Here is a 20,591-nt window from a genome sequence, read left to right as displayed (position 1 = left end):
GGCTGCAGATCCCTCTCACACACCTCCATGATTAGTATCAGCGCCTCCCATCAGGCAGAAGCTTAAGGGTGCCTTTCTGCAGGAGGAATAAATATGAACATTTATTTATTCCACACTCCATCACACTGCTCAATCTGTAGCATGGTGCTATTTTTCTTTTTGTTTAGAAGTTCCAACAGTTTTTGATGAGTACGCATTTTTAAATATGTTTTGATGGATTTTATGGTCTTGCTGATATTTTAATGGATATTTATAGACTTTTTGTTTTTGTATGACTGCAGTCCTGTCTGTAATGATTGCTGATTCGGTACTGCAGTGCAATTTTCCATGCAAGCAGAAAATTCAATTTGTCCTGTTTATGCCCATGCCCACTAAGCCCAGCTACATCCATTATAGGGCTCATACAGCCAGCCCACATGAGCTTCACATATGGGACCCATGTAACTGAAACCATATGGGTCCTACAAAATTTGCCTAGTTCAAACCCATGCCCACTCAGTACCCTAATAGCCCATTTTTAATCCTTCTGGGCCCCACAGGGACATGCATGCTGGCTGGGTATTTACACATTTTTCAATGAGTTATGTTAAGAATATATATATATATATATATATATATATATATATATATATATATATATATATATATATATATATATATATATATATATATATATATATATATTGAATAAAACGGCTTTCCATATACAAGAGGCTGCATCGGGTGGGAGACAATACTATTCGAAATACCACAGCAGAAATCATTTTTATTGGGATACAAATATAACTTTGGGACCTTATCACGCCACAACGTAATACGTTTTATTTTTAAAAACGGAAACGTATACGTTTCACGTTTTTACAATAAAGTATCGCAATATAACGTGATAAGGTCCCTTTTTTCGGGTGGGAGCTCTACGTTTTTGTAGGATGTAAATTTATCTATTTTATAAATTTTCATCAGATTATTTAAAGCCAATATTATGCCAGTTAAATATAATGCCATCTACAACTTGATGAAGAAAGGGAATATTTTGATCACTGCATTTTGTAATTATAAGTTTTCCGCTATAAATCAGTGTTGCACCGAGGAGGACGTGAGAGGAAACTCAAACCCAACACTGCAGTTCCTTCATGTAGCCACAGCGCGTCGCTGTGGCTACATGAAGGAACTAAATGTGACAAAATGGGAGATGAAAAACAATTTTAAATCTTTATTAAAGTCATAAACAAAATCTTTCAACAAAATCAAAAAATTTTCTACAGTGTTCTACTTAATGAAAAAAATCACCACAATATCACAATGAAAACACAAGTCAAGAAATGAGTAGGACACAGAAAAACTGAGTTTAAGGAGTTGAATTTTCTTGGATGTTCAGCATTCAGTTACAAATCTTTACATCCATAATTACTTATTTGTTGAATGATGCATTCAGTACTGACAAGTTTGTAACAAAGCAGTGAAATGAAATAACATTCAACAGGTTATTGAACCTTTAAAACACACTCCTCAGGTACAGCTCTTCACTTCAGGGAGACATGGCTGGTTCTTAAAGCTGTTTAATCTTGAGAAAACAAATTTTTTCTAGCTGGATCTTCATGGGCTCTAATTTTGACAGCCATTTACTCTTTGCACTGTTGATGTTAAATAAGAAGAAATGGCATTGAGTACTGCCACGTAAACTGCAGCATTTATTCAACATAAAGCTATAAGAGTCTAAAAGGGCACACAATAACATTTCCATAATATTCAATTATAGGATTAATCTTGGATAAAAGTGCTTCAGTGGTTCAGTAAAAGCCTGTCAAGGTTAAACATGTTTTGAAAACCTTTTTTATTTGTTTGTATTAATTTATTTAAAATAGGTGGATTTGTGTAATATGAGGGCTGTAAAAGAGTTTTCTCCTTTGATGCATTAAATATGAAACTTGTTCTCAACAAGTACAGCAACAACCATTTAATATTAAAGCAAACATTTTAGCTCCAGTAAATACAAATAAACAAACACAAACAATAAAAAAAACCAGACCTGGTTAAAAGTCTGATGTAAATCCATTCAAATAATCGCAGGCTGTTTGGGTTATGTTTGTAGTCAGAATTTCTTCCCCTCCTTTTTTTAGACCATTCATAGAATATTTCGTTATTTAAAAAAAACTTTTTTTGTCCCTAAACTTCTTACACAATTAAACAAAATTAATCAAAGTTACTTAAATGGCTTTGACTCTTGTTGTCTTAAATAAATATATTGTGCATATATCCCACAGTAGCCAGGTTTACCTTACTTTATGCGTGTAACATCCAATTTTTATAACTGCATTAGCATTTAATATTGCAGCTCTTCTTATAGTCGTTGGCATTTAAAAGGGGCATTACCACAAAGAGAAAATGTGTTGTTTATTGACCTTATCACAATGACAGAATTGCTGGAAACAGCAGTAGTGGAAACACAACTCATATATAGGACAATAATAATTATTGTCAGTTATTCAAATCAGTGTAAATAAGATAAAACTTGACCATCACCTTTTCAATTGGCCTACACTCAAAACCAGACCTCTTTAAGGACACTTGAGGATAAACGATCCCAAAAACAGATGAGCTGCCTGGTTAGAGTATAAAAACAGCTTCAGTTTTTGTTGTTTGAGCTTAGTGAAAATATTACCTTCAGAGCACAAAATTACAGTATTAATCTCACTTCTTGCATGCACTGAGAGCTTTGAACTTGTAGAGGACTGTTGGTGGGTGTGAGGTTGGAGGAAGTTGAAGGTAGCCCTGGTTACACATTTGTTCGACACTTTGGGAAGATGGGTCCTCCTTCAAGCCTTCTCTTTCTTACTGCAGATGGAAAAAAATTCAGTGTAACAAGAGTAAGAAAAACAAAATGAATTAAATAAATTATGTTATGTGATGCACAGCAAAGCCAGCCTAGTCAATTCACAAGCTGAAGAGGGAAGAGTCTTCAAAAAGTAAGACATGAAAAGTTCAACTACTTTTTTCTAAAAGTAAACAGTAATAGCAAGAAAGTGGAGTAAAATACAAAAGATAAAAAATACTGATAAGAACAGGGCTGGATCAACTCAAAGTTTACCACAGAAATATATATATATATATATATATATATATATATATATGTATATATATATATATAATATATATATTTAATCTGGGCTCATTTAAAATAAGCTCAAAGAAGTGTCTTCGATATACATTCTTTTCAGTTTATACTAGTTTTTACTGTGGTTTATTCCATTTACAAAAAACAAATAAACAACCACAAACTTATGTTCCAAAGAATAAACCCAGAGGTTCATGAGGGTTCCTGAGGATGATCCAGCTTTGAAGTTGCAAAGAGCAGTGTTTAGAAGGATCGAGGACAGACTGTGTCTGAACAGACTGAAGCAAATTCCTCAAGACAACAAGAAGACAGAAAGAAAGATCAGCAAAAGAAAATTATCCAAAGAGGTGGAATTTTAAAAATACGGCAAACGTTTGCCATGGAAAGCGACGCAGGGAACAACAGATTTCTGCAGCTTTGGAAGCCACATCCTGGACACTCAGGCTGTAGAGAAAGAAAAGAAAAGGCCTGCAGTGAAGTGGATGTTGCTTTCCAAAGCTCTGAGGGATTTGTGTTTAGCTCAGTGTCAGGTTCGCCCTCTGCTTCTGTGATGTGTTTCAGCATGACAGAAGCAATGTTCTTTTGTTGTGGGTTGGTGGGAGGGATTTAATCATACTTGCTTCCTATTGCTTTTAAATAATAATGATAATTATTATTTTGTTTATTTCGTATTAACTTCTGTAATCTCTCTTTTTTCCTAGAGGAGGGGGGGTGGGGTTCAGTAGCAGAGTTCAGTGGATCTTAGGGTTTGTTTAGGAAATGCAGTGGGGACTGAAGAGTGACCTTTGACAAGACCAGAAAGAATAAAAAGAAGGAAAGTGAATGCTGATGCTGCAGAGAAGAGACACAGTATGACAGGGGTGGTAGCGGTTCTCGCAGTCTGGATGTTGGCAGCAGAAAGGCAAGCCTGCACAGTCAAACATGTTTGAGATTTAGCTGCGTTTTTTTGTTGTTTTTGTCTTTTTTACTTAGTCTTGGACTTGAATTTTTTTCCGAAGGCTCTCTCCAGCTCAGGAACAGATAGAGTGAGGGTGAAAGAGCCGTCTGACTCCGACCTGACAACCCGGGCTTGAAGATATGGGGGAGGTTGAAAGAAAAATATAAAAAATTTTCACACACACACACTGCTTTGGAGCACAAAACCTGAATATTGTTTAACCACAAGAGACAAAATAGATAACAAACCGCAATCAAATGAATGATTATGAACTTTAAACCGTTACGAAGAGTGAAAACAGTCAATTAATCATATTATAATTACTTGAAACCAAACTAAAAATGTGAAGCTCAGCAAAAGTCTGTTGGTACTATATTACAAAAACTTGTAGTGAAAAAAGTGAACTCAACATATTGGGAAATTACACAAAAAGCCTGTGCATGTGGAGAGCGGGAAAACTTTGTTTGCTAGTTACATTATGTTCTCTCTCATGCACAAGTCTTTTCTTAGTGCTGATGTCATAACTTAAGAAGGTAGTGTTTTCATTGGCTGGGGCTCTCTGGCGAGTCCTCCTGAGTTGCCAACTGATGATATCACTGTAATTCTTTTATTAGACTTTGATTTAAGTGGAACTCGGGGAGATATAGTGAAGATAAGGTGTCAGCAGCACTGGCGCACATATCAACTAACGCTGCCAAATGTAATACAGCTGAAAAATTGCAAGTTACATAATCAACTCGAGCAGAATGAAGCAACTCTATCAATGCATAATATGTGCTTTAAAGGTTTGGATACCGCTTAAAGACATTTGTTCTAAGACAAAATCCTTCAAGCAAGTTTATGCACAGATGTAAATCTCACCCAAGTCATTGTTGTTCATCATGGCGTTGGAGCCCCGGAGACGTGGGCCCTGTTGGGTGAAATGATATCCAAACTTCAACAATGTGGTGTTCTTCTCCAGCATGCTGGCTATCTCCATCTCCACTTTGTTTCCCAGTGGCTGGCTCTGGAGTTTGGAAAAGAATCAGGTTTAAAGCAAGTAAACAAGGTTTGGTTACTATCAGTTTTACTGTTACTGTGGATGATTACTTTTTATATTTAAATTGATAAATGTAGCTGCAGGGCAAAGAACAGCATTAAAGCAATACAAGTAATAAAAACTCAATGAGAAGTGAGTCATGGATGCAGGATGACACACCAGAATGTAATCTAGGAGCATTAGCGTATAGTGGAGGCGACAGCCTGTGTAAACTGAATCTGCACGCAGTGGGTTGTGTTTGTCGGCCGGCACCTGATTGTCAATTTTGAGCTCAAGTAGTGTGCTGTTATTCTGTAGTGATTCAATGAGGGCCAGGATTCCAGTTCCTGTGATGAAGTTGGACTCAACGTTTAGAGTCTTCAGCGTCGTGTTTACCTTCAGCATGTCTGCCAGGGCCTGAGGAAACAGCATACTCTGCATCTTATTCAAACATAACTTTGGAATTATTTGCTCAAAAGTGACAACATGTCTTCTATAATTTATCTTTGCATCCAGATTAAATTATGAAAACAAAACAAAACTTACAAATGCTACAGGGTCATTGCTTCTGGTTCCAACGATGCTGAACCTCTCAACCACAGTGTTTTTAATCAGAGCCTCAGCATATGCCTTCAGAGTTGGTATGGGGATATTCTGGGTACAAAAAAATACATTTATTATAATGATGACAAAGTATTTTTATTGTCTAAATTTCTAGTTTTCTTTTATTTCAGAGTTCTGTCTTCAGTTTCAACCACTCGACTTTACAAATTTCCAGTAACTTCATTTTGTTTATGAAATATTGACCTATCATATGTATTACAACACATATATTGTGTTGCATGAAACACGTCATTTTGATAGTGTTTAAAGTGTTTTAATGGAAAACCTTTCATTCCGTTAAATACTGATTTTTTATGTGGGAAAAACTGCAGCTTTGTTCTTATTTAAGGAAACTAAAGGGATACTTTTTAAAATGAGATTATTAATAGTTAGAAGTCAGTGTCTTACCTGCCTTAAACATCAATAAGACTGCTCCCAGTTTGGAGGATTAAGAGGAAATTATGACAAGAGCTAAGCTAAAAGCTACCCAAAAATTGGTTATAGAGAAGCAAAACTTCACCCTCTAAAACAACTTAAAAACAAAAAAGTAGTTTAAAGGTTGTATTGTGGGTTTTATTTTTACATTATATTGTTATAGATTTTTACTAATTTATAGTTGGTATTTTGGAATTAGACTGGCAGAATTGTCAGTCAAAGGTGATCAGCAGCTGGATATTTTGGGCAGCTACTGTTCTTTTGGATGAGAACCGCGGGACAAGACAATCAAATTATTCAGAGATGATTGTGTAAAAATAACTGCATATAACATTTCTTTGACCCCTTGTAAAATTCTACAGTTGGAGTTGTCTTTGGTGGTTAAAAGTTTCTCCTCCGAGGTTTAGTTTCAGATGAGAATTTCCCTGATTCTTAAAAACGTGATAGTTCTAACTTCTATCTATTAAAATAAACACTTTTACAGTACTTTACATAAACCCAAATGAAAATAAACATTCCTTTGAGCATGATACTGCATTTTCACGACACGTAAAGATCTAGAAAACATTGATGTTTAATGGTAATATGTAAAATCACACCCCTGTTGTTGTCTGTTATTTTAATTTACAATAAGTTTTTTTTTTTTTTTTATTAAGTCCCAGTATGTGGAGTGTAGTGACACCTAGTGGCACAAACTGCAGATTACAACAAACAACTTTAATTAATTTGCTCCCTTCCCCCAAAAGTAGAATAAACACAAAGAGCTTTAAAAATGCAAAAGCGACTCTTCAGTCAGTGTTTAGCTTGTCCGTTCTAGGTTACCGTAGGCAAATGTCTTATATAGATGGCAACACAAAGCAAATTATTATATTTCTGCCAACAGATCACCATTTACTGTATGTTACAGAATTAAACTTTTTATCCTCAAAGCAACACAACTTTCTCACTTTTATGTTATTTAGATTGACCTCCACCAGGTCAGGATCATTCCTCTTTACTCTCATCAGCGTATCCTCTACGTCAGTGGAGTTTGGCTCCTCATCAGGGACAGGTTTATACTGGGTGCACTGGATCACACCTGGGAAACAACACAAGTACAGTAATTCTAAAATAAACATGCCATCTTTTCAACACTTGACACATGTCTTGATTAAAAACTCAGCAGTCTGCCAGTTTCACTGCAAACAGCATTATCTGGATAACTGATTGCTTGGGAGTCTGACCATATCTGCCTGCATGAGAAGTTCTTGCCAAACAAAGCACAGGATTCTTTATTGATCATAGGAGGGAAATGTTTTCCCACAGATGGTGTTCAGTTCAATTATTCTTTAAATAAAATTAATCAACAGAGCATTTCTGTGAGAAAACAAGATAAACAACTCCAGAAAGACTAAATAAAACTGGAAAGTAAACAAAAAGGTGGTTCTGGCTATCTTTATGTGCTAGTTATATTTGTCACACGCTCAGTTGCAGACTGTGTACATTCTGTAGGAGGAAAGCAATGCATCGGATGAGCCGTCACACAAAATAAACAGTGTCTCATTAACACATGAGTGACTATCCGTGTGATGGAAAGATAGAAGAACTTGCTCTATGGTAGTTTACAGCATCACATGTAAACAGTTGAATTGGCAGACACTATATTTCTTAAAGAGCTTCAGGTGTTTAAGTCTGCTTATTTTTAACACGTGCTACTATATTTGAGCATATAGCAAGTGCAAAAAAAGTTTGATTCAAATCTTTTTAGCAAAGGGGACCTTTTCTATGCCAGCATGACAGCTTCGACATTTTTCTTAAATTAGGAGATATTTTGTTTATACGTGCTGAGTCATTGGCTTTGTTTTGGGTATTTTACTTGTTTCTGAAAAATCCACGCTCCTCATGTACTTGTGGCTATGTCAAGAAGACCAGATTTTATGAGATAACAATCCAGTATACAAGTGTGTGTGTGTGAGGTTTACGTACTGTTAAGGCCTTGCTTGTTGACTATGTTGCTGCTGGCCAGGGCTTCATAGTACTGCTGGTTACTCATCAGGGTGTGCATGCCCAAAATGGCTGGAAACAGTAAGTCAGAATCAGAACAGAATGAAAATAAGAAGAATGAACTTCCGAATAAGCCGAGAGTCTAATTCAGGTGCTGTCAAGCTGCAAACAGTATAACGCCATGGTCACAAAAGCACTTGCAGCAGCACAAGCAAATCAAGCCTAACATGGTAGGTTTTCACAGTGGAACATCTATATGACCTAAGATCCAGAGGTTTAACTAATGCCATGAGTTAGTTTTAATTCCTGCAGCTACAACCTCTGCTTGTATTCAGCTGCCTGCAGATCAATGCAGCACTTCACCTTCTACATCTTACACTATAATAAGACAGAATGTGTGAGGCCAACATATCTGTGATGTGCAGTAACAGCGGTTAGTCTGAAATATGAATAAGCAGTTAGTCTATGAATGATGAAATGTATAAATAAAGCAATTTATCCAAATGCTGTCTTGTTTGTTCATCTAACAGATCATCACACTATTCAGTTACTTAAGATGAATTACAGCACTTCAAGAGTTGGGAGTGTTTTATGGTCAACAAACCAAGAGCTTTGTACTTCAAAAGCATTTTTACTATAATTTTTGTTCTTAATAGCATTATTGTTAGATTATTAATCAGTTAGTAAGTAGGAGTGTGCAAAAACTGAGCATGTCATCTTTAACAATCCATAGTTTGGAACTTGGAACATTAAGACCAATCATGTCAGCAAAAACCACCCAGACTTTTTTGTCCATACACTAAATGCTTGCAACATATACTTATTAGAGTACCAGGGTTTATTATGATTAAAAGTTCTGTGCATTGCAAGAGCAGTAAATGGTATGCAAGTGCATCACTAAGGATTTCACAATGTCATCTTTCCACATAATGGCAAAACCACAATGGTTCCATGCAAACATGGTATGACAACAGGTACCCTGGAAGGTGTTCAGCTAATGGACAGAGAGATCCAACAGCAGTAGGAGAGGAGGAGAAAATGGAGAAACTGATGGAGAAATGAAGGAGGAATGGTGAATGAAAATAAAGGAGCACTAAAGGAAATGGACATGAGTTAGATGGAGAAATATTAGACCATAAAAAGTTGAGTTGAAGTCATGATGATGTGTTTACACTGATTAAAAGTTGAGAATTAGTTAAGAAATAATCTATATTTTATTTTAATTAAAAATATTAGTAGAAGAACACGGATAAGTCTTTTGCATGTATTCTAATTCATATGACTGTACTGCAAGCAGATGTGTGTAAAGATGCATTACCTGCAATATCACAGAGTTCTGCATCTGTAGCACTGGCCAGGGCTTCCTCCAGCTCTGGCTCCAGAGTCACACTCTCTATGATTGGGTCCACCATCTTCTTAGGCACCCAGGCTTTCCCTGTGGCATCAGGGCACATGTTTCATAAACTCAAGAAACAGTATGTGTTTCTTTGGAGTTCTATAAGTCCATCTTGTGTGACTGGAGTATACATGGAAAGAAGGAAGACTTTCTATGTTCCTGGGGGTCTTCATGTCCTTAAATACCTGTGCAACTATGAAAAGAGCACAGCAAATACTGCACTTCCTGAGAGTGCCTTTTTCTTCCTGAGAGATCTTAAAACTGTGTTTCTCAATCCTGGTCCTCAGGACCCACTGCCCCACATGTTTTAGAGGTTTTACTACTCCATCACACCCGATCCGCGTTAATGGACCTCCACATCAAGTTCTTTGCAAGTCTGTTAAGGAGCCATTCATTTCAGCCAGGGGAGTGGATCCTGAGGATCAGGGTTGGGAATCACTGGCTTATGAGGTAAATCAGCTTTTAGTGGTGTTCTACTAGGAAACTAGAGAACCTCCTGACATGCAGTACTGCATGTCGGTGTGGTATGCGGGCTCCCATACTGAGGTTCTACAGCATTGTTGGGACTATAAATCTTTGGCTGCCCATGCTGGCTCTGAAGGACACCGTTTCCTCAGCTACATCAGCAGCATCACCAACGTCAAGGATGTTGAACTGTTCCTCTTTGAACCGTTGCCCTCTGGTAGGCATTACAACATTGGCCAAGACATGCACCTTCAGACCAGAAACAACTCTAGTTTTTTACTCTCAAGCAATCTGAACATTATATATAAGAAAGATTCTAAGCACGGTGTCATTCACCCATGCCGCTTCATACCTGCACTTTGGTTAAATAATGTGCTAAAGAATTTTATTATTATTCCTTCTTCTTTTTTTTCTTTTACATCCCTGCTTATATTCTGTGACCTATGCTTTAGTGCAGGTCCTTTGTTTTTATGTTTGCACCACAAAAGGTCATTTTAGATTTTCTTGTATGTGCTTCCATTAAGGTGAGTGTCCCTTCATGTCTCATCTGACTACAAGCTGTTGTCACTTTATCTGACTGACTGTAAAGACCAAGAGATTTATGTCTTTACATATATAGGTTTGGTATGTCTGTGATTTTGTGGTCTGCTCCTTAAGTTTCAGACCCTTTCTGACCTTCATATAAAACACCAGCTGGCAGGAGATGAGCTGCAAGTCACCTGTGTCCACACTGTGTTTTACAATTTTACAGCTCTGTGAAACACACCAGGAGAGTTGAGACAAGCAAAGTGGGCTTTATGAGTAGCTTCCCCACCTTCAGTTTTACATACAGAAACTGAGAATAAACAAGAGCATTATGAAACTAAAGGCTGAAAGACCTTCTAAAGTTTCACATATAGATTTCTGGCATCGCTCGCCATCCATCACACATACACACACACACACACCCACACACTTTTGTGTCCACACTAGGCAGGTGCTCGTCAGCTGATAGACCTCAAAGGACCTGATGAAGGGAAGACTTAAGCAACTGAGGCATGTCAAAGAGCTCCTGAGAAATCTAAAACCCATTTAGTTTTTACTGCTGTAGATGACTTGGTTGTTTGCAACATTTAGAGAATCCAGAGTGAACCAACACTGAAAAGACTGTTTTTCAACATGTACCTAACTAAATTTTTAGTTCATTTACAGGTTATTTATTCAAATGACCAACTTATCATTTTGCTTATTAAAATACATAAGTGCAAAAAACCTGCTATAGGTTTCCTCAGACCAGAGTGACATCTTCAAAGGTTTTATTTTATCTAATTAAAAAAATCCAAAGAAATGTGTTTTTCCATTAAATATACTTTGAATCTTGAAGAAAAAGTCAAATATAAAAAGAATAACCTGATTACCCAGTTCACACAAGTCTCCTGAAAGAAAATGCCATTTCCTACCTCTCTTTTCCCCAGTGTAGGGTACCAGGTCTTCTTTGTCAGGATGCTCTTTGGCTTGTTTCTCCAGATGGGCCAGGAGGTTGTCTCTCTGAAATGTTCCTGTTGGTGCTTTCTTGGTCTGGTCCTTCTGCCGGAGCCCGGCAGGCAACAATGCATTCTAGACAAAGATGGGAAGTGACATAATTTACAAGACTGAAATATATGGCAGTATGTATGGTACACTGGAAAAGAAATCATTTTTGCTTCCTCTTTCAAGGATGAATCTTGGTGATGTCCTAACCTTCTGTCTGCTGTCATGATCAGTGGGAGAAAATTGTCTTTTAGGGAGATGTTTTGACAACTAATAAAGGCATTAACTTCAAGTTTGGTACATGCATCCACTGAAGAAGGATAATTCCTTATAGCAGCAACAGCAGGTCATGTCAAATACCTACTGGTTTGTTGTGTCTGCAAACTTAATCACTCAGCATGCCAGCAAGATAAGACAGTGATTGCTTTTCTATCATGCTGTTCTTTCCACCAACTGAAACAAACAAAAGATTGAAGACTGGGACAAGATCATTTCATAATGTATCTGTAATTCATGCAATTTTGGGTCTGCTCTGATCAGAAATAACCAGTCACTCAGTAGCGCACTGACAAATCTTTTCACCACAGCATTAGTTCTACTCTTCTTTTAAGTATATTTGGTTCTTTGCTTAAGCACAAGGTGTTTTTCAACTGGCATCTGGTTCTTTCTGGAAACTATTTTGGTCCTAATGGCCAGAACATCAATGAAAAATTAGGGGGAAAATGTTTTCTCTGTTGGGCAAGTTTGTATTAAGATGTTAACATGATTGTAGACTTGTCTTGTTATAAATTATTTAGAAGTAAAATTTGTGGTGTTTAGAATTTGTAAAAAAAATTATATAAATTATATTAAAAAAATAAACCAAATATCCTGAAATATAAATGTATTTTTGAGCAACCATGTGATGAAAATTTCGTTCGTTTTAATTAGATTAAAATTAATTCTACATTTCATTTTAAGACTAAACCAAGATGTTGTACATCTAGGTGATGGATTTTCTTTTCCTCCTGGTTTGAATATTGCTGTGAGGGGAACTCTCATGAGTCCTTTAGTATTTAAAGGACAGAGGTGGATCATTACAAAAAGAGAGTGAAAATACTGCAGGATGCAAAGATTAGCTTTCGGCATAACATTTGTTTTTTTCCACAATTACAGTGAAAAATGTCAGACTGAAGAAGCAGAAATTTTAATTCTAATGTGCAGCAACATTGTTAATATTTATGCAAATTGAGATAGATATATAAATGGTGGTGGTGGAGCATATGTGCTGGCAAACATTTACTCTCATATACTGGTCTATGCTCCCGTCCAACATGACAAGAAGAAGTTTCCCAGACCATTACTGCTCACCAGGTTATTTTCAACCTAAAGTAACATTTAAAACCATGCTCTTAGGTGCTACTTATAGCTCTATATCTTATCTCTGTTCTCAGCACCCAGAGGCCTCAATATTGAGCTGTCTGTCTCACTCTGCTGTCCTTCAGCTTCTCTACCTTTACTGACAGATTCCAAGTTTTATTATTAACATCTCAATAAAAAGTTTTCAAAATCTCACTCAACATTTTACCATCAGACCCCTCCAAGTCCAAAAAATTAAGAAGTACCCCATCTCCACTTTGCTGCAGATGACAGGTCGGAGTCAGGATGTGTTATTTCAAACAGCATTCAGAGTCTCTCTTCTTCTCTGCAACCTAGTTGTAATCAGTGGGGGAGCAAATGAAATCTATTAATTAGCACTTGGCACATAAGATGATGTTCATGAAAATATGTGCCAGCAGTTCAGTGCTTGTCAAAGCTTATAGCTACCCATTTTGACAACAAACTGTTAAGACCATAGTTAGCTGGTAAGTCAATCATGCAACATCTTTATTTCTGCAGTTAGACTAGTACAAAAGTAAAGAGTACTTTATTAAAGCAGTCCCAGCCCCCACGTGGTTCCCAAGATAATTTCAGTGGGTCACCAGATCAGCCAAAAATATGTTATCTTGGGGTTGTGGCTCAAAAGGTTTGAGAACCACAGGTTTATGGTACTAATGACTAAACCTGTCACAATTTATATAATTGTGTTATTGCAGTTATTTAAGATAAATGTGATTATCTTCATTTACCTGCATAACTGGATGGGTACAGACTGCCCAAAGCATAATGTTTTCATTGTTTTCCATCTTTTAATAGAGCTGACTGACCAACTGAGTTTATGCCCTTTTAATGACTTCAACTCTTTGCCTAAGTGCCTCAAGGAGGGGACCATGTCATCTTAGAAGAAGTAAACATGACGACCCAGTCCAAGTTAAAGTGTGTAACTGTGTAGTAATGTGTGCACAAAGACAAAATGTTCTCCTGACTCTAACTCTTGATTAATTTAGTTTTCAACAGTCACAGTACAGCTGGCGGATGTGTTTTTCTATCCAGTGCGAGACATGTCAGAGGTTTTACTGGAACTGATGTTGGATGCCTTGCTTCCAGGACGTTTCGAAGCAAATGGGCACTTTACTGTTGTGTAACAGGTGACGCTCATGAACAGGCACAAACTAGAGAAGCACGCACACATATGTACCGCCTTCTTCTGTTTACGTCATGGAGCCCCTGCAGTTGCTCACCACTGCCATCGGTCTCACTAACACACACAGAGACAGAGACACACTCACACACACACACAGTATTATACCCTTCCAGTCATCCCTTTGGCACTTACAGGGACTCCAGTCACTTTATGTGCAGTTAGACATTCATCTGAAAGCTATTACAGCTGCTGTCGGCACCCTGGCTCTTGATGAATCACTGAGTGTTCTCTCAGCAAACACAGAAATAAAAACATCTAAGAGATCAACAAAAGTCAGCACAACCCAAAATGAGAAATACTGTAGTGAACAGCAACGACTAACCAGCTGTATTATACTATACCCTAACCCTAACCCTAAACCAGTTTTGGTGGTATTAATTTTACTTTCCTTCATAAGCACTTTTTTTCTTTAATTCACTCATATTTGATGCAAGGTAACCCAGTAAATTAATTAAAGACATGTGCTGCTGACCTCTTGACCAGGTCACCCCTAAACAAGAGATCTCCATCTCAATGAGATTTTTTCAATCTGGTTAAATAAAGGTTTAATTAGAAAATAAATAAATAATAAAGTCTAATAGCAGTGGGGAAAGAAGCTCTTGCAGAACTGCACCAACCTGCTTCTCAGGCTGCCGTATCATCTGGCTGAGGGCAACTGAGAAAACAGGTATGATATAAAGGATGCAAATACATGGGATCGTTCTGCAGAAAATTTAGCTTCTTCACAGTAAAATTAATAAAATAAGTCTAATTGGTCATTAGTCAGTCAAATACATAATGTAAATGCTATTTGCATGTTAATGCCACAGGATAATTATCCACTTTGTTGTGTAATGATGTGCATTTAGCTGATAATAACTCATGAAAGAAGCTGATTTTGAACATGTAGGTTCTTGGATCCATTGGTAGATTGGTATGTGCTTTGTTAAAGCGATTAACCAAATCCACCAAAAACCACCTTGCCCTCTTTATTACACCCCCCCACCTCTTTATTGGTGTGGGGGTGGGGGGTGCCTTGGTCTTGGGGGTCTTGGCTCAAAAAGTTTGGAAACCACTGAAGTAAACCATATGACCACTAACTGCACACAACATTCAAAGCATGTGCACCTGCAGTATTAATGTTAAAAATAAAACACAATCCATGTTAAATCCATTCTCTCGTAATTATGTCCCTATGCATTTTACATTTATTGCACCTGTGTATTAGTTAAAAAAACAAACAAACAAATATTACCAGCTAAAAGCAGTGAAATGAAAACACAATGAGGCTGCAGTAAGTTTAATAGACTGCAGTGCATTACATTAAGGGATCCATTAGGCCTGCATGACCCCATAACTCTCCACTGGAACCAACATACTGACAGAAACTCCTGCTTATGGACTTCTGTGTTATAAACTTACATCAGGATCAAGCTCCTCTAATTCATCCTCTAACCGCTGCAACTCCTCTTCTGAGAGTTTCTTCAGGAGCTCGTCCTCGTCTATGTCCCTGTACTTCTCCATCTCCTTTTTCATTACCGACATTATGCACAGCACGCCTGGAAAAATGGATGGTGTGTTTCACAAAACATAGAATGAAAACAGAACTGCTGACAAATTCTATTAAAGAGGAGAGCATTACATTACAAAAAAGTGCTATTGAATAGCTGGAAGAATTATGGCAAAGATTACCGTAAATACAACAAAAATAAGAATCCTAACAGAACACAGTTTATTGGTCTGCTATTCCTCAAGTTTCTCGTGATATAAGAAATGAACAGAAAGAGATTCAAACAGCTGCCTCACCTTAATAACCCTTCCAAATGAGAAAGACCAGATGAAGGTGATCAGGAGTCTGGAAATCTGAGGAAAAAAATATCTGTTGATGGAAGCAACCAAGACAGCAATGATAAAACTTAATGATAGAGTAACAGGCTTACATTCCACTGTTAAACAAAAGTTTAACAGTGGAATGTAAATGAAAAAGAAATACGCAGATGTACAAAACATTAACATTGTTTGGTGTTTCTATGAGTTTACTCACCCCACTGATCCCCACCTCAGGGGTAAGATAACAGCAAAGGCAGCACACCTGAAAGACGGAAAGGTGTGTGTGAAATGTGATAAATAGTTCTCATAATCAGACAGCAGCAGATTTTATTAACACAACAACTACATGGTGTTCAGTTCCTGTGGTTGCAACGCAAGCCCAAATCATTAAATCTGAACTAGTATGTTTAACAGATTGTTTGAAATGTTTGTGCTGATTTGCTGTTTGCTTTTCACCAAACACCAAGTGTGGTGCTGTATATTACAGCAAAGCTTTCCATTTTGGTTTCATCTGACCAAAGGACATAGCTTCAGAAGTCTGGTGAGTTGTTCCAATCTAAGCCACGCTGCCATTTCCTTTTCAAAGAGAAGAAGCTTTCTCCTTTTCCAGATTGTTCTGTCATGAACTGGGTTTTTTGCAGTTTTTCTGGGCACTGAACAGTCTAACCTTTGAGTGAACTCGCAGGGATGTCTGCTCCGGGAAAGATTAGCAACTTACTAGTGAATAATCTTTCTTACTGTAGGATGATGGACTCTAAAAAGTTTGGAAATTTCTTTTTGACTTTTCCCAGATAAACAAGCTCAAGCAAAACTTCTGCTTTTACATAAATGTTCACAGCTACAGTAGGGTTTATGAAGCTTTTCACTTTTGCATTTTGGCATTGCTATAATTAAACAATAACGAGGTGTAACACATCATGTTATTATGAGTTTGCAATTTGCTAAATAATGTGAAAGTTTTCTTTCAAAGATGGCAGTTTTGTTGTTTTCTTTTACGTTTTTTAAGTTTTTCTCTTAAATTCTGTCTGTCTGTCTGATGAAGTCTAAACTACAGTGGATCATATGTGGATCACAACACCAAATACTCTGCATAAGAGCTGTGTTTAAGTGCTGAGTCAGGGTTAGAGATGTGCTGAGCTACTACTGATGAATGTCATGACAGCGCTATCTAGAACATTTCAAAGCCTGCATCAAAGTTTGAGAATATTCTAAAATTAACCAAAAAAAAAAAAAAAAAAAGGTCATTATTTTACAAAAACAAACACTTGTTATGCTCCTAAGCACTACTAGGTAGTGGGATCAAGTTTGCCATTCTTTTATTTTGTTCTTTTGTTCTGCTTTGTCTAACATTCGTGGCAGAACAAGTTTCCAAAACCTGAGATCAAGAACTGGGCTGAACTCCAAATAACATTACAAGTGTACTGTAAGATGATATCAAACAGACCTTCAAAAGATTTTATAGTTTCTGCAAGCTTCTGCTTGGTTAGAGGACAGTTACAGAGCAGAAAACTAAAGATGACCTGAGCCTGAACGTATCCAAGAAATCTGAAGTGGCTTCTGCCCTCTAAAGCAGGGCCCAGTCAGTCCTCGAAGAATAACTTCACTAAAAATGAGAAATTTACATGATAACTCTTCTGGTATAACACCATTAAATTTAAAAGTTTTTAACTGTAAAATGTTTATCAAGGTAAACAAAAACATCTATGAGGTTCTTTTTTCTATAAAACTTGCACTCCAAGTGGCTGAAACCACTTAGAGCCAATAAATCAGCATGTGAAACAGAGCAGGAAGTGAGACGACAGTGACTTTAAGATGTTTAAATAGATTACTTCCTTCTAAATGTTGTCAGAGAGCGTGGACGTTCAGCTGACTTTACTTGAGCCCAACATCTCCAGCTGTCTACATCTAACAAAATAGTAATGTAACTCCAGTCATTACATATCACCTAAAATGTTAAAGACAAATCTGCATTATGGGACAACAGTAGTTATTTTATGCTATATCCATGTGCTAAAAGTAAAAAAATAAAAATAAAAAGCCCTCTCTTTCAAATTTTGGGTTTGATGTGTCAGGAGATAATAAATAAATAGTAAAATAAATGGCTCTTAACAGGTCTTAAATGATGTAAAAACATCATTACTCTACAAACACTAAGCCAATTTAGGAGAAGCACTGTGTGAAAGAATAAGCACACTAAATGGTTCAGTAGTGTGTAGAATCACATTTAAGCAGAAATAACTTGAAGGGATTATTTTCTGTGTGACATTGTGGAGAAATTTCTGCATCATTACATGGCATCAGTTCTTTGAGGTTGGCATTTATTTCTTTGTACACAGTTCACTCAAGGTCCCACCAAAACATTTCTGTTAGGCTGAGCTCTGAGCTGGAACTGGATCACTGCAACATCTTGTTTCTTGCCTTTTTCAGCCATTCTGTTGTTGATTTGCTGCAGCGTTTGGCACCATTGTCTTGTTGACCCATTGTCATGACCCAATTGTGTCATGAAAGATGGCCTCACCTTTGACTCTGTAAACAATATTTAGGTGTAGAGAGGAGTTCGTAGTGGCTTAAACACAAAGTGAAAGTCATCTAGCTGCAAAACAAGCCCAAATCATCACCCCACTCCACCACTGCTTCGTATTTGGTATGAGTGGTTTGCAGTGATATGCTGTGCTTGGTTTTCAACAAACGTGAGGTAGTTGTTAGTATATTATGGCTAAACATCACATTAGTGTCATCTGTCCATGGAACTTTGTTCTAAACTTTTAGGTCTTTTTCTTTTTAATGGCATAGTGTTACATGTCATGTGTTGTTATTCATCTGAGGGTGTGCTTACTTAATTTGAAGTCCCCATAAGGACCAGATTTTTTTTAATGTCTTTTACACTACTATGAATCCATGGAAACTTACTGGACTTATTTTGCCACTTAGTGTCAAGATTTCAGTTATACTGCAGAGAAATTGCTTTCTGAATTTCTAAAAAAATGGCCCAGCAGAAAACAGCTGAGAGACAACTGGCGTCTCCCAACCAGTCATGTACATATCCACACAAAAGGATAGTGTGTGTGTGTGTGGGTGTGTGTGTGGGTTTCTGCTGTGACTGCAAAAAACTTCCATTTCATTTGGGAGATTTAAGCTTTTCAGTGAGATGATATATTAAACTGTGAAAGCCCACCGGCAACTTTTCCCAAACTGTTAAATTAAGCCGTCCTTCATTTCTTTGAGGACACCGAACCCATCTGTGTCTGCAGTTGTGTTATTCCCCCTCCACTTTGGATACCAGTAAAGGGTCATATATCATTATCTGTACAGTGAAAAAGCATCACAGCCCACTTGCTGTGCTGAACCTGAGGTCAGGCTATTTGTGTACTTTGCAGAGGTCAAAATGTCATCACTTGCTAATGTGATACGTTAATAAACCAAGAGGTGAATATGCATGTTTTAGATAAACAACATGCAGCATAAGCCAACAATCAAGATGAGGGATAGAAAAGCTAAATCGAAGGCTATTAATACAGTGCAATTTATTTTATAGAGTAGTGTAACAGTCTGCTTATGCCAATGATTATTATGACTAAAATAGTATTCTCTAAAAGACTTTGGTGTTAGGAATACCTTGTTTCATGACAGACACCTCCTAAATACATGATCTATGAACATTTAAACAATATTCAAGAGCATTTCAGCTTTCAAACCGAAACGCTATTCACTCTCAATGCAACTTATTCTAGCTATGTAAATTCCAAATGATCAACTGGAAAGTCAGTCCTCAGTCGTTTGACTTCTGCACTGTCCGCACACTGTAATTTTTGCATTAATTTACGTACCTCCTCCAGCGCTATTAATAGACAGTCGGCCCTGCTGGGTGACAGCAACGAATACTTTGACCAGATATGGTTTCCCTCAGAGCCGCGTGGAGTCGCAATGCGAGGTCCGCTCAGCCGCAAGCGCACGAACCCAGAATCCAACAGAACTCTGCTACTCTGAATCGTCCATGACTGCAGACGGTCCCGAATCCTACAGATTTCAGCGTGAACACAACTTCATCTCCCGACCCCGATCGTTTCTCCTTGGGCTCGAAGAGGCTGAATCTCATCTCCCGCAAAGGACAAAGTAAACTTATTGGGAGAGATCCTCCTCCTCCTCTACTCTCTTCCTCCCCCAGCATGCGGCTGCTCTGTCACTCCAGTGACGTCATGAAGCGAGTCTACTTCCATTATCGGACACAGACGTTCATCCTGTACAAAACCTACAGTAATAAATACTTTTAAGTTTTTCATTCTCTGGGTTTTATGTACGATGCAAATGCTCTGATTTGCGAGGATGTCAAATACACCAACACTTTGCACCATTTTCAGGGAAAGCTTTACATTTATAAATTCTGTAAAATATGCTACACAATATCCAGTCTGCTGCCATGCCTTCTTTGGAAAAAAGTGGCCCACAAAACTTTGATTATAGTAACACAAAGAACATTTAAAACACAGTTCATCACTAAAACAAATCAAGCTGGTTTGTTTCAAGTTGGGCAAACGAATCCAAAAGCTTCTTGTCAGCTTCATCACAATGACTCGTTAATTTTAGTTAGGTGCACTGGAGCAGGGAAACAACAAAAACCTGGAGGATAGCAGTCCTTAAGGAACAGTTTGACACCCATGGTCCAACTGGATGAGCATCTCCATGAGCCAATTTCAAAAGGTGGGGGTTGCACCATTCCCAACATGCAGAGCAGTTAGTATGTGCTGTGGTACCTCCAAA

At 37.5% G+C, this 20,591-nt stretch overlaps 1 protein-coding gene across 2 annotated transcripts; it reads right to left on the bottom strand.

Annotated features, from left to right (window-relative positions):
• Window positions 1–1,200: 1,200 nt before the first annotated feature.
• Window positions 1,201–19,977, bottom strand: tmod1 (tropomodulin 1). 2 transcript variants are annotated; one of them, XM_041982199.1, is made up of 13 exons: window positions 19,661–19,977; window positions 16,048–16,095; window positions 15,810–15,866; window positions 15,426–15,562; window positions 11,392–11,548; window positions 9,410–9,526; window positions 8,074–8,163; window positions 7,056–7,186; window positions 5,617–5,724; window positions 5,344–5,487; window positions 4,914–5,058; window positions 4,084–4,183; window positions 1,201–2,835 (listed from the first exon to the last, which is right to left on the bottom strand). In XM_041982199.1, exons 4-13 carry the CDS (start codon window positions 15,546–15,548, stop codon window positions 2,817–2,819), a joined length of 1,134 nt encoding a protein of 377 aa, XP_041838133.1. In that variant the 5' UTR covers window positions 15,549–15,562; window positions 15,810–15,866; window positions 16,048–16,095; window positions 19,661–19,977; the 3' UTR covers window positions 1,201–2,816. The 2 variants fall into 2 exon arrangements, with proteins under 2 accessions (XP_041838133.1, XP_041838134.1); XM_041982200.1 differs by lacking the exon at window positions 4,084–4,183 and having other exon boundaries at window positions 19,661–19,974.
• Window positions 19,978–20,591: the final 614 nt, after the last annotated feature.

Source organism: Melanotaenia boesemani, chromosome 4 (assembly GCF_017639745.1).
Source record: "Melanotaenia boesemani isolate fMelBoe1 chromosome 4, fMelBoe1.pri, whole genome shotgun sequence".
Lineage (NCBI taxonomy): Eukaryota > Metazoa > Chordata > Actinopteri > Atheriniformes > Melanotaeniidae > Melanotaenia > Melanotaenia boesemani.
This window is presented reverse-complemented; position numbering and strand designations above follow the sequence as displayed.

Coding starts and splice junctions, on each gene's coding strand:
- tmod1 (XM_041982199.1), bottom strand. CDS start 15,548: ATGTCGGTAATGAAAAAGGAGATGGAGAAGTACAGGGACATAGACGAG. Junction 5,059..5,343: donor AGCTCAAAATTGACAATCAG/GTGCCGGCCGAC, acceptor TCCAAACTCCAG/AGCCAGCCACTGGGAAACAA. Junction 4,184..4,913: donor GATGAACAACAATGACTTGG/GTGAGATTTACA, acceptor CATATCTTCAAG/CCCGGGTTGTCAGGTCGGAG.